This window comes from Euprymna scolopes, chromosome 7 (assembly GCF_053919585.1).
Source record: "Euprymna scolopes isolate OS-2025 chromosome 7, ASM5391958v1, whole genome shotgun sequence".
Lineage (NCBI taxonomy): Eukaryota > Metazoa > Mollusca > Cephalopoda > Sepiida > Sepiolidae > Euprymna > Euprymna scolopes.
Genome location: NC_136488.1, coordinates 23,011,155 through 23,025,802, shown reverse-complemented (window position 1 = coordinate 23,025,802; position 14,648 = coordinate 23,011,155). Strand labels below are relative to the sequence as shown.

At 31.6% G+C, this 14,648-nt stretch overlaps 1 protein-coding gene across 5 annotated transcripts in view; it reads right to left on the bottom strand.

Moving 5' to 3' along the window:
* The window catches only part of LOC145279635 (uncharacterized), a 396,470-nt gene that overhangs the window by 102,833 nt on the left and 278,989 nt on the right, over positions 1-14,648 (bottom strand). For all 5 annotated transcript variants that reach the window (XM_080130859.1, XM_080130858.1, XM_080130861.1 and 2 more), the window contains one exon: positions 10,477-10,611. In XM_080130859.1, coding sequence (XP_079986985.1) covers positions 10,477-10,611 — 135 coding nt within the window. The remainder of the gene's footprint in view (positions 1-10,476; positions 10,612-14,648) is intronic.

The window sequence follows — 14,648 nt, the reverse complement described above, 5'->3', positions numbered from 1 at the left end:
ATTAATAAAGAACTAGTTTTATTTTTTTAGATTTCCTTTATTAAAACTAGTTGCTTTATCAAGGCTTCAGAGTCTAGTCAACTCTACTATTTCACTGATAATTAAATAGAGGACACATAACTTCGAATAAGTCACACCATTCATTTGGCCACTCACTCCAATTGTTGATATATGCCAATTGAAATTATGATGTCAACAATCAGTCTGGCAGAAACTAGTCATTTCAGTGGTCTTCTATCTCGTGGACTGAAGGATTCATTCTAGGAGTTCCACCTCCCTAGGCCTTGCTTCCTGTCTTTTGGGTAGTGTAAGTTTATTGCTTACTGCCTGAGAAGCCGCAATTGGGGAATTCTGACAGGACTGCCCTGGCACTTTTTATAAGGCCAGAGTGTTTTTAGGGGTGCTGGCTTGACTCTCCCCCTCCTCCTGACCTTGTGTCACATCCTCCTGCGGTGGGGAGTAAGTAAATAACAGATTCAAACCTTCTTAAGTATATTAACTTATGACGATTGTTTTTTTGCAAATGGTCACCCGTCCAAGTACTGACCAGGTTCAACGTTGCTTAATTTTAAGCTGCACATTATGTAACAATATATCTATGTACAAGTGTATCCACAAACACATGTGAAAGTGGTTATTCTTTTTTGTTGCCCTATTCCAGAAGATTCTTGAACAGAGTCACGCACTTGTCTTAGATCGAGTCTTTAGTTTATAAGTAGCGAAACACTACGAATGCTAGAAAGGCTACAGAAATCCTTCATCGTCTTTTTTTTATTCATCGTCACTTAAGGTCTTAACAGGTTCAACAATCTCTCACTCGCTCTCAAGTAGTGCCTTCAAGGTTGTCAGTGAAATTTTCTTTGTTCGCCAACAGCTGATGATGATTAACTTCTTCACCCCCTCCTCCTTCTCCACTTCCACCTCCCCTCCTCCTCCAATAAGATTTCTCCTTGGCTGGCTGAATGGTCTTTGGAGAAGGCGTGCGGGGTATGTATATATAAAGAAAAGACAAGCTGCACATTCAATTATCCAGCATAGCATATTATCTTTCATAACCTTAACAACATCGTCTACCTTCAGGATAAGACAAAGATCTCCCACGTTTGAAGCATGCCCTGATATAATTTTTGAAATAAAACTATATATATGTATTAAAAATATAGTCGAGTTTTCTTTTATATCTTTATACAATGTGAGATCTTTAAACTGCACCCTGTGTGTGTGTGTGTGTGTGTGTGTGTGTGTGTATAAAATGTATTATTTCACATATAATAATATAAGGGCATATAACAGTGCTCAATACGTTAGTAGAGCTTAGTAGTAGTATGAAAATATATCCATGGCCAATAAGCTGCATAAAGACGTCTATATTTCATCCACACAGGCAATCATCAGATATGTCAAGTAAATTACACAGAGGCGTCTATGTTTCATTCTTGCAGAGATGAAACATGGACACCTCTATAGCTTACTTGCCAACACACACACATAAAAACAATACCCATCTCATTCTCAGGACAGAAAAGTTTTGCAAAATTCATAATGGTCAGCTAATTAGTTTAGAAATGAATCCAATACATGCAAATATATAAATATATACTTTGTATAAAAAATATATATTTGAGCCATTTGTTGTACTGACAGTGAGATTTAAAGGGCTAATTTTCTTTTCGTGATATAAGAAAAAACAGCTTCCTATTATAATCAGTCATGTCTATGAGTGACATCCAAATGGTAAACTAATTTTTATATTGCTTTGTAAAATGAACTCTCATTGATTAACTATTTTTTTTCTTATTTGATGACGGATTTCATTTTACAATTACCGAAAGTTTATTTATGACTATTTTCTATATCATAAATAGATGCTTAGCATTTGGAGTGAATTAAATGTAATTCATAAGAGGTTAATGTAGTTTGCTTGAAGCATTGTCTAATATGCACACAAAGGAAATTTATAGAAGGCGATAAAATGCACAGGTGTAATGGATAAACACAAACTGAAGCAAATTAAAATATAACGGTGGAATAAGCTATGCAGTTCCACCTTTTATTAATACAATATATATATATATATATATATATATATATATATATATATATATATATATATATATTATATTATATTTTATACTTGCATTGTGTTCGTATTTGCATCAGCATGATCGGATGGAAGTCTGTATTGTATAATATTTCAAGAAAATTTCCCTTCCTCAGATATGTGTTCAACTTTAAACATGCATATGGGGGCTATATCTGAATGTAATTTCTATACAACGCTCCCCCCTTCCTCAACCGACACACACAAATTAGTGAGACTCTCTCTGACAAATGACATTTTCAAAATTGAACTTTTAAAAAATTTTCATTCAAAAAAATATTTCTTTTAATCTCTATATTTATAAAGTTGAGCCACTTGTCACACTGGCAATGAGATTTAAAAGATTTAAAAACTCGTTATTTTTTCACAATACAAGACTAACAGTTTCAGTCATCTCTATGCAAACAACATTCAAATTCAATTTTCACATTGCTTTGCAAAGCGACCTCTCATTAATTAAATATTCATTTTTTTTTTTTCCAGGTAAAATTCACTTCTAAGCGAAACTCTTCTGGGTTGAAGGTTCAATCCCCAGTGCAAGCGATACTAAAAATTCAACTGTGAATTACTTAAGATTTCTGTCTTGTCATAACTGACGGAACGAGATCATGCTACTCAAGTATTCTGTTAAAAATTCCATGCAAATTCCAGAGTTCAACAAAAGATTCCTGAGTTTAACAAAATATACCTGAAGAAGATTGGAGGTTACATCGGCCGAAACATTGTGAAAATAACACTCAAGAAGTGAAGTTATCCAAATAATACAAACCCATGTGTGATATTCTGACATTGCACATATGACTCTAGCAACTGAGGAGAAATCTGGAATCAAGATTTATTATATACTAGTAAAATATGCATAAATATCATATTTTAATTCATACAGAAACTGAGAAACATGCATGCAAGTATTATGTTTTTTTTTCTAAGCAGTTCACTTCTTGTAAGTAAATAAAAAAATTATCGAGCTAATATCGAAACCAAAACCTAAAGACTGTGAGTTAAGTATGATAACCATTAGGCCAGTTAACACGGTCTTTAAAAAGCGTTTTCAAGCCTACTTATTCTAACATAAGGAATCAATAATTAATTCACGCATGCGCATTCGTGAAACAGTTGACAAACATAAAAATCCGATGACCCCCCCCTCCTGTGCCAGTTTTTCAATTTTGACTCCTTAGCAGCATTTTTTTCCTGATGAAAACTAATTAAAATTTTTTCACGTGTCTAAATACCCTGTATAATCTAATTTCAAGTCTGTAGATCAAAATTTCGTTGAGTATAGAGGTTGGGAAGTGTCCTCTATCACACACACACATTCTCATTTTTATAGATATATAGATAAGAATTTTTATAGATATATAGATAAGAATTTTTATAGATATATAGATAAGAAATAAATAACAATTCAGTATTCACTTTTCCCTCTTACAACCGGTATATTTCCATATTGTTATAATCTTCTATAAATTTTCTATATTTCTCTTAGTCAGTCTGTCTGTCTGTCTGTCTAATTCGACTTTTTCTTGGAAACTATTTAGCCATACTGGCTGAAATTTTTATGGATCTTTGTTATAAGGTGTAGCAAACTAAGTATTATGGTATCCATTCGATGCACAGTTAGGGATAAATAGGGATTAGTATTTAATGTAATAATAAGCACAAATCTAACCATATTCAACTATCAATTAGGCATAAAGCACTCATTTTAAGTCAACAGGCTATAATTTTTGCGCATTCGTGAAACAACAGATAAAAATCCGATTACCCTCCCTCCACACGTTCCAATTTTTAAATTTTGACCCCTTAGCACCCTTTTTTTCTAGATGAAAACTGATTAAAAAGTTTTCCATGTCTGAATACCCATTATACCAAATTTCAAATCTAGATAAAAAATTCATTGAGTATATAGGTTGAGAATTGTCATCTCTCACACACACACACACACACACACACACACACACACACACACACACACACACACACATTCTCACTTTTATACATATATAGCGAACCATCTTGACTGTAAAGAACAAACTCTTATAAATCCATAAATAAATTTTAGGGCATTTAAAAAAAAATTTAAACCTTTGCTTTTATGACACCATCCTCTCTTCAGCCAAATGAAAATATCTTTGAAAATATATATTTTTGCCGTTTATTCAACAAAAAAGCAAGACATATTTAATACATCATTCAATGAAATATTAAATGCTGTTAGAGATTGTGATGATATTTAGTAAAACCGTTGACAATCGTTTCCAACTTACTAGATGATCAAGGTATGATCAAATAACAGAAATGAAAGCATTGTACTAGTGGACTGAAAAGCAGAAATTTTAAAAACATTTTCACAATATTTCTGAAACATGATCATCATAATCAAAATAAAAACAATAGTCTGAAATGCATTGTAAATATTGAATTTTTTGACAATTTGTTTCACTTTTGTTTTCAAGGCTCACTATATTATGAAAATACTTTACAAAAGAACTGAAAAGCTTTTTACTTTTGACATGTCTTTGTACTTATGCAGAATATGTACCATGCTGAAATAATACTATTTAGAAACCTATTCTTAACGTATGGAGAAGGGTCTTTTTTAACTATTTTGTAATTTCACCCAACAATTTAATAAATGAAAGGTACCGTAAAAATTGAATTAAACTTAAAAATCCTATTTTTAAAAAATTTCATGTTCCGTATTCTGCGTATGTACTTTTTTGTAGTAATGGGTTACTGCTTATCAAGGAGTGAGGGCCACTCAAGGATAAGGGTTAAAGAGATTTTCAGATTTTTTAGAGGATTGGCAATGAGGGATTAAATGGCCAGAATTTGATTGAACTTGGTAGCTCAACAAGATTTTGTTAACATTGAACTTGAAAATCATCATGCTGTATTTGGCTGGGAAGCAGCTTCGATGTATCACATTGCACAAATGGGAAGTAGGAAACTTTATTCATGATAGTTGCATTGGATACACAAAGAGGAAAAAGAAAATTCTTTTTAATGGTTGATGTTAGATGAGTTTTTACTGTGAATATGTTGCAGTGGGGAGGGAGACTAGATATTGGAGCTCAGTAAACAGAAATTAATCACGCATTCTCAGAGAGGCTTGTTGTTTCACCCGCCTCATTAAAAAACATAGTTTAGGTGAAATTTACGTCAAAAAGAGGAGGTAATGCCTGGGAAGATGCAAAAGGTATTTACTTCCTTCTCACAACAGGAAGATGTGGCACAAGGTTGGAAGGTGAGAGAGAGGAAATGGCAGCACTCGCAAAGATGCATTCTGGCTCTGCAAAAATAGCCAATAAAAGACCCATCAGTGTTTCCCAGTGTAGGTGCCTCAGGTGATCGGCAATAAATCAAACTTTCCTTTAAGAAAAAAGGTAATGCCTGCGATGGTGCATTTCCTAGGACTGAACCAGATCATTCTTTATTCAGACAGAAGAGGGCGTGGTACTTACCAAGCCAATCTCTAGTCTCTCCGATTCAGTGTCAAAGCAAACTTAATTGAATATGACACTTTTCCAAGGTGAGTTATTTAGATGAAGAAGGAAGAATGAATAATATATTTTCTTTTAAACAAAAGCAAATAACAATAAAAATAACAATAAAAATAACAATGAAAATAATAACAAACATTTAACAGAGTTGATTAAGATTTTGAAGGATGCAAGTTATTAAGAAGCAATAATCACTTTAGATTACAAATAACAATAGCATTATATTAGTAGATTACAAACAATAATGACATTGTTAGTCAAGATCATACAGTTTATATGGTAAAAAAAAAAAATAAACAAACGTGAAAACAAAAAAAATCAAATGAAACACAAAAAATAATTAAAAAAAAAAAATATATATTGTACAGGTACAACACAAATTTTCCGATATGCTTGATTCCAGAGTCTTTTAACCAGATTTACCATTTTGATGGACCATCTGATCTTTCCTTACTAATAAGTCAACGCACCCCTAACCCATTAAGTGTACAAATGACACACCTCTAAACCATCAAAGATAACAAGATTTAAAAAATAAACCTAGTGTGGTATTAGCTATGAGCAGGTGAAACTAGCTTCCTCCAAAAGAGCAAGTTTACAGGTATTATTAAATTCACAAGCAATCCTCAGCTGCATATATATCCCGGTAATGGAATGATGACATACAGCACCTAGCATTCACAAATGGTCACCCATCTGGTACTGATCAGGCTCCATATCACTTAACTTTGGTGACCTTATGAGAATCAGCATGTCAACGCAATTATATTGTACACCCAAAACTTAATGAAGCATTAATTATTTTTTTATTTTTTTAACTAAAGGGTCATTGCCATTCACGGAACACAATTTATGACTGTTGGGTAGATGGTGAGACAACACTATGATAATCAGTAATGGTGGAACTTCAGTAGGATTTAATTATTTAAGAGGACGGCTCAACAAGAACTTGTTTATGTTAGACTTGAAAATGACTATGTTTAGTCAGCTGGGAAGCAGCTCCACGGTATTGTATTTCACAAACGGACAGTTTTAGGAAAGAAACTTTGTTCATGGAGTTTTAGTTTAGGTTTAGGCACTGATAAAGAGTAAGGGAAATCATTGACAGTTGTTGTAGCTAGACAAGTATTTGTTGCACATGTTTTGCGGAGGGGGGGCGCAAACCTTCATTAAGTGTATAAATGAAATGATGCCAATTGATCACTTGAATTTTGCCTGTAATGCCATACCTTCAATATCTCTAAACCACCAGGGATTGTTATCACACAGCTTATGTGCAGTAACCTCAAGTTTTTCCAGCATTTCAACTTTTACTTTGATGTAAAATAGAACATTGTTTAACATCATGGCTGTCACTTGAATTCGCATATGATGTCATAACTAAGGTTAGATATAAGTTAAATAAAATATCTCAAAATAAACAGGGACTACCACCAGCAAATGCAGTGTAAACAGGCAAATTGATGGAGCAGAGCACACAGGGCCATTTGTTGGCTGCCCAGTATGGTGGTAACCAGATTATCAAATTCCCTCTCACGATTTTGTGTGGATTAAAAGAAGCGACATCAGTTCATATTATTTTGATTCTTCAGAATACTGTTCTAATCCAGAGTGTTATTTTTACAATGTTTCAGTCAATATAACCTCTGACCTTCTTCAGGTGTATCTTGTTAAACTCGAGAATCTGCACAAAATTTCAAACAGGATCCTTTATTTAATCCACAAGAGTAGCATACTCTTGTTCCATCAGCCATAACCAGGTAGAAATCTTAAATAATTCATGGTTGACAAAACGAGAGTATGCTATCTCCGTAAAGAGTTGCGTTCGAAATTCTATGCAGATTCAAGAATTCAGCAGCATGATTTCCGAGTTGACCAAGATATACCTGAAGAAGGTCGGAGGTAAATAGGCTGAAACGTTGTAAAAAATAACACTCATGATGAGAACAGTAGTCTGAAGAATACAAATCAAACGAATTATAAATCCTCATCTAAAAACTTCAGAAACATAATACTATCAGAAAATACCATCAGAAAATCGGTATCGCACCTGTTAGGATGATCGGTTGGATGATTGACATTTGTAAATACAGCTCAATGAAAGATGGCTTAAAACCCACTGCCACCTATGAACACATATTTTTTGTTTTCAATGTATTTGATGCATTCTGATATTTGTCAACTATACTCGTTTCTTAAATTTCAATGTTGTGAAAATATGGGAATTAAAATGATTTGTTTGATTTAAGATGATGTATAAAGAGAATCAACTCATTTTCATGGTATTCGCTTGAAGTAAATCATTCAAATGATTATGCAAACATCTAAAGCAATTCTATTCTATTGGGGCATGATATGGAGAATATGGTGGGCAGCGCATAATTTTATTTTTCTATATCTTTTATGTAGGTTGAGGTCTAATATTATTAATTAAAAGGATACACTGCAGGAAGAGGTGAAGATTTCCTAGAAAAATCTGGATGGGAAATTATGCATCACCCACCATATTCTTCAAAACTTTCACCAGCAGATTAATAGCTCTTTAGAAATTTGTTAAATCATTTGAGCAGATTAAGATGTACTACAAGAGAAGATAATGAAAATTAGTTTGTTTTTTTATTTTACTTTAAAACAAAAGAATTTTATCTGTTATTCAAAAATATGATACATATGTAGAATAAGGAACATGCTGTCATCAAGATTTTCCGGGCAGTTTGCATAAAATACCAAAAGATGCCAAAACACTGAGCCAATGAAATTGCAGCAGCCAACATCATTTAAGAAAACATTTATTTACTAACATTGGTTTATTATAAAAATAAATTATCTTCAATTGAACAAGAAAATAAATTTTTTTTTGCTATCAGGTATTTATTAACAAAAATAAATATTTATTCATGAAACTTACCTTACAATGAGTGTTTTTTTTTCCACGGTTTGAATTTCAAGTTTCATAAAAATTGTACAATAATTATTCATTGTATTTTCTTTATAACAAAAAATACTGTTTTCATTTTTTCAATTGATTTTTCATTGAGTTGTCTTCACATTAACAGAAATAATATATTTTTCATTGAAAAAATTGGCCCGCATTTGTGCAAGATAAAAAAAATCACAAAACTTTCGTTTGGCACCATCCAGCATTTTATATAAACTGCTCAGAAAATTCTGGTAACATGGACCTTATTTTGCATAAATACTAAAAAATGTATTATAACATCGAAATAGGCCACAGAAAAGAATGGAGATTGCATTAACGATTTAATAAATTTGATGGTTTATTTTTCTAAGCTTTAAAGAACTTTCAATTAATTTGATAGCCATCATCTTATATATATATATATATAAGGGATAGAAATCGATTTGTTAATAATTAATATCAATAAGAATTTTATTTTTAAAGGAAGTTAATGACACTATTCAAAGTGCCTTATCGATCACTAGGATTTAATCACTGTTCCAATTCTTGCTTTCTAGGGATGCAACTGAAAACAAGAACCTATACCAAGATAAAATACAACTTTTTGCAAGTAAATTTTATGAGGAACTCAATATCCAGAAATACTTTTCATAAACTGTCCTCATTAGTAATCAAATTTTGTTTGTTCAATTCCATGGTATAATTGACAAAAAATGTATTAACAAAAGTATGTTGCAGAGGTATACGTCATGATTCTGGGGCCATAACTGCCATGACATTTAGATCTAACTATATTTAAGGTAATCCATTATTCCTTAAATGAATAGATCTGCTTGACCTATAGAACATTTCCTATTTTCAATACTTTCATAACATTCTTCATCATTCAACTGAAAATCTATCCAACTCATCAACCCTTATCCTTAAGAGGCATTTAGCCGTGATAAGTGGTAACTCATTAGTAAAAAAAATAATAAATAAAAAAATATAATAATATGAAGTTCAGTGTTGGGAGCATGAGTACATAGTATTTTTATTACTTCATAGCAACACTATTTATTGTATGTCAGCTAATTTATATATATATATATATATATATATATATATATAAAATATAATCTAAAAGTGGGTGAACTGTATTTGGCTAGGTAAATGTATCATTTATATTATTAGAATTTCATACCTACAATTATTTTACTTTAATCCGTGTTCATGTAAAATAGACTGAACAAAAAGGCCCAAATGATTGGTCGGCGCGTTCAATGGATTTTTTATTTTTTATTTTGGAGAATACTCAAGGACAAAGTTCATAGTTAAAAACCAAGAAGTGTCCGCGGTTTGAAAAATTACATTATAAATGCAAAAAATGCCAGTCGAAGCGTAAGAGACGGACTTCAAAGTTGTGTAAATTGTTATGGAAACTAGCTTGAGCACCAGCATTGTTAAAATAAAAAAAAAAAAATTTTATTATTATTTTTCACAATAAAATCTACTTTTTATTAATATTATAGTGTTATCTCATATAGTTCTATGTATATGAATCTCTAAATAAATGTTTTCCTTTACTGTCCACTTACTTTTAACTTACTCTACACACACATATTTATATAAACAGAGGCTGAAGAGTGCTTCAATAAAGGAGATCAATTATTGGTCACGTTTGTTTGGATTTGAAACCGACAGTACCAATATTGTTCTGATCTTCTGTAAAACATAAATGTTACGCTCTCAGTTTTTTGTTTTTCTTTTTAATTTTCTTAATCATCAAATACGTTGTTGAAATTCTCTTTTACTAACCTTACATTTATAATTAGTTAATTTCGAAACTGAATGAACTTATTTATCTAATTTGTTCTGGAAAAGTTTCGACTATTCAAATATTCTTTCCTTAATTTTAAATTATCAAGTCAACAAATAAATAATAAATTCTGATATAAAATACATCTTACCGATTTTTCAGTTTTAATGGCAAAAAATTTGTGAGTGCCATCACCAGCTCCGTACACATAACCAATGGCTCTAGAGTCAGAGGCATCTTTGGATACAAAGGAAATATGGTTCACCATGTGTGTGTAGTTCACAGCCTGTAAGGGATATAGATGAGATAGTCAATGGAATAGGAGTTTTGCAGAGGAAAATGGATTTTTTTTTTTTTTACATGAGAGAGTAGGAAAAGGCAAGTTTTCATATGTAGAGAGATACCTTTTGTCACAAGTTCGAGAGAGAGAGAGAGAGAGAGAGAGAGAGAGAGAGAGATTAGAAAATGGCAGGTTTTAAAGGAATAAATGTGTCTTTTAGAATAACCGGAAAAAGAGAGACTATCATGAGCATACAGATTCTTTTAGCATTGAGAAATGAAGAAGAGGAAGCGTGGGAAGAAGAGAACTTTCATAGAAAGAAGGTATGTCTTCCATTTTAACTGAGAGAAAGTATAGGCGAGTTGTATAGCGAGAAGAGTTGTCTTAGGATAAGTTCCGAGATGGAAACGAAGGAAAAAGATGAGTTTTCATTTAACATGTTTGATAGAAGAAGAGAAAGAGGAAAGAATGGGAAAAGGAGATGTCTTTCACCTTGACAGAGAGGAAATACATTTGTTTTCCTTTTTGAGGGGAGGAGGGTTTACAGCATATCAACACTTTTCGGTTGTTTAATGTTGAATCCAATAATTTTGCAAAAAAATATGCTTCAAGTTCTTTATATATTTAAATATTTATTTGTGGTTTTTGGTTTGGCTGTTTTGTAGAGAAAAATTGTTTTTGTTTTTTTACTTTGCGGAATATGATTGAGTTTTGCAAAATGGTACGTTTCTTCCTTCCTTTTGTGGCACACTTTCATTGGTAGTAGAGGAGAAAAGGAAATGGGAGAAGCACGTTTCTGGTTTGAAAGTTATTAGGGAGGAGAAGACTTGGCATGAAGAAGTAGAAATAGTGAGAGAAAGTAGAACGGAAAAACATTAATTCCATATTAACAGTTAACAAATATTTCCCTTTGCTGAAATCTTTAAAACATGTAACATCATTTTCTGAATTTTATTTTGTTTTTGTTTTTTAGTAAATAAGTTATAGTTCACATTTATTTTAAGAAATATTGAATCATGAAATTTGTGTAACATTGGTAAATTCCAGCTATTTGGATCGTCAGTTTGATTCGATTAATCAGATTTTTCACATTATTTGGCTTCTTTTGGCTACTGTTCCCATCTTTAATGTTATTTTCACAACATTTCGATCGATGTAACCTCCGATCTTCTTGATGTATATTTTGTCAAAGTCAAGAAACTTTCTGTCAAACTCGGGAATCTGCAAGGAATTTCAAACAGAATGGTGTCAAGGTGAAAGACATCTCCTTTTCCATTTCTTTCCTCTTTCTCTTCTATCAAACATGTTAAATGAAATCTCATTTCGTCAACTATAACTGGGTAGAAACCCTAAGTAATTCACAACTGTTTTTGAGTATCGTCTGAACTGAAGATTGAAGGGTTCTGTTCAAAATTCTGTACAGATTCCCAAGTGTGATAGAAAGATTCCTGAGTGCAACAAAATGCATCTAAAGAAGGTTGGAGTTTACATCGGCTGAAACGTTGTGCAAATAACACTCAAGATGAGAACAGTAGTCTGAAGAATCTAAATATTATAAATAATCAATCCTCATCTCAAAAATTCAGAAACGTAATAAGCTTTTTTGTTGTTTTGCTTTTTTAAATTAAGTTAGAAATCGATTTTGATGCACTAATTTCAAATAGCGTGAAATTTATGTGGATCACATTAGTATGGATGAATATTGTATTATTTAGAATGTAAAATGTATGCAGAGGTTTACTAAGGTAAGAAAACAAGAACATTTTTAAAGAATAACACATGATATGGGCTTCTCAGGTATTTTTTGTAGGCTGGCATGCACTACATCTAGCGCACCGACTTTTCGCCCCCCCCACCTCACCATATATAAAAAATATAAATAAATAAGAATATAACAAATTAATCACCCATCTTCATCACTGTTAAAAATGTTTCATTTCAAACCAGAGATATTATTTTGTTATTTAACTTAAATATATGTTTATAGTGAGTGCATACACAAATAAGTAAATTAGATGAGTCACCCTTTGTTTTGAATATATACAGAGTTATTTATTAAGGAATATAAGAGAGTGGTTGAATCACTACAGAATGAGAGGAAATGAGAGAAATATATAGATTGCTGAGAGAGATGGATGACTTGTTCAGTTAATTATAAATAATCGCTAATTAGAACAATTCAAACAGAACTTGTTTTGAAACTTAACTCAATCCCAAAATTAATGTATATTTTAACATGGATCTCGTGTTAAATTACATAGGAAAAAGCTTAGGAAAACTCACATTTGGTATAATATTAGACATCAGTGATGGCACAAAAATAAAAATAAGAACATGTTTGCTATAAAAATTCACTTAGACTTGTATGTAATATACTGAGTTTGTGTAATTCAGTAAATTTTCATATACCAATGTGTTTTAAGCCAAAAAGAGTTGACTTAAGGAGTAAGCTACAAAATTATCATATTTCATAATTGAGCATTAATATACTGTGAATGCAAAATCAAGACTTCAAAAAAGGTGTTGATGGCAACAAAAAGTGTATTTCGTTTTACGTTACAATTGTTTCCATGTCCAATCGGCAATTTCAAACATTATATCGTTTGAAAATTTTCAAAAACCAGCATTTCTCCAGACTTTATGAATAAAAACACTTTTGACAATAGAGCATTTTTGAAGAGAAAGAAAAAAGAAAGAAAAAGGAAAAATTCCCTTAACGGGAAAACAACAAGAGGAATACAACTGCATTAGGTGATTGGGTCAGGGAACTTAACAGAAATAATGAAGATTTTGAATTAAAATGGTCAGTAGTGGACAGGGGGAGGAAGTACAGCCCCGGGAAATCAAAAAGGTGCAATCTATGTTTATTGGAAGCCTTTTCCAAAGAGGAAATTTTGATTAAAAGACTAGATGCCATACAGGGATGTCTTCACAGGAATAGATTTCTGCTATCACGCCTTAAATGTAACTAAAGTATAACTTTTTACAACAATAAGGATCATCGGATGCTAGGATTAAATTTTAAGGTAGAGTTAAATAGCTAGAAATGTTATAATCTAAATGAAGGATCCAAATCTAACATGCGAATATAGTTACTATTATTCTAAACCGGGCAAAAAATATAAATAAAGTATAAAGCTCATCTAAGAATGGAATTTTTTCCATAACGGTGAGTATTTTTGTATTCAGTTGTAGCAGTATTGATGGTGAAATAAGTGATACCCTCTTCAAATCAATAAAACAACTTAACAATAAACTAGTTATTATTAAAAATTAAATTAGCAATTTGGGGGCGGAAAATTAATTTAATTGATTTTGTCATCTGACATCTTAAGTTGGTAGAATCTATACTGATTCACTTACTTTAGTCCTTGTTCTAAATGTTTTTACCCATAAATGCAGGAGTAGACATCTTCTCATCGGAGTGAAACACATTTGTAGCTATTAGGTGGTTTTGCTGTCAGAATAATAATTAGAGGATATATACCATTTTATTTAGATACCCAAGAACATAACACGAATTATAAGACATGAGCAGCATAAGTGATTAATAACAGATGTGGGTTAAACCCATATGAAAAACCAATTTTTTAAGATTAAAAACATAATTTATATCCTTAATTTGTTAAATAAGCCATCGTAGCACATCCTGGATATGTCTGATTAAATTAATTATTAAATCGTAGAAGCCTTCTAGTAATCAATAGACCGAAAACATCAAACGGCCTGAATTATCTCCCTTTAGCTGTTATAGGAAATAAAATCGACCCAGTTTCCAACAGAATTAACTAGTAGCAATTAACAACATAATTGGATTATCTCCCTTCATAATTGTCTTTAGTAACGATATGAAAACGTATTCAAGTAGAATGACAATGAATTTTAAAACATTAAATAATAATAAATAGATTAGAATACTTTACTCGAAATGTTGTACAAGGATTTATATATATAATATAGCCTTTTTATTTATTCTCATATTCAATTAAACATTAAACTTACAATGGTCTTAAATCTAAGTACTAAAATAACGATAATCTGTA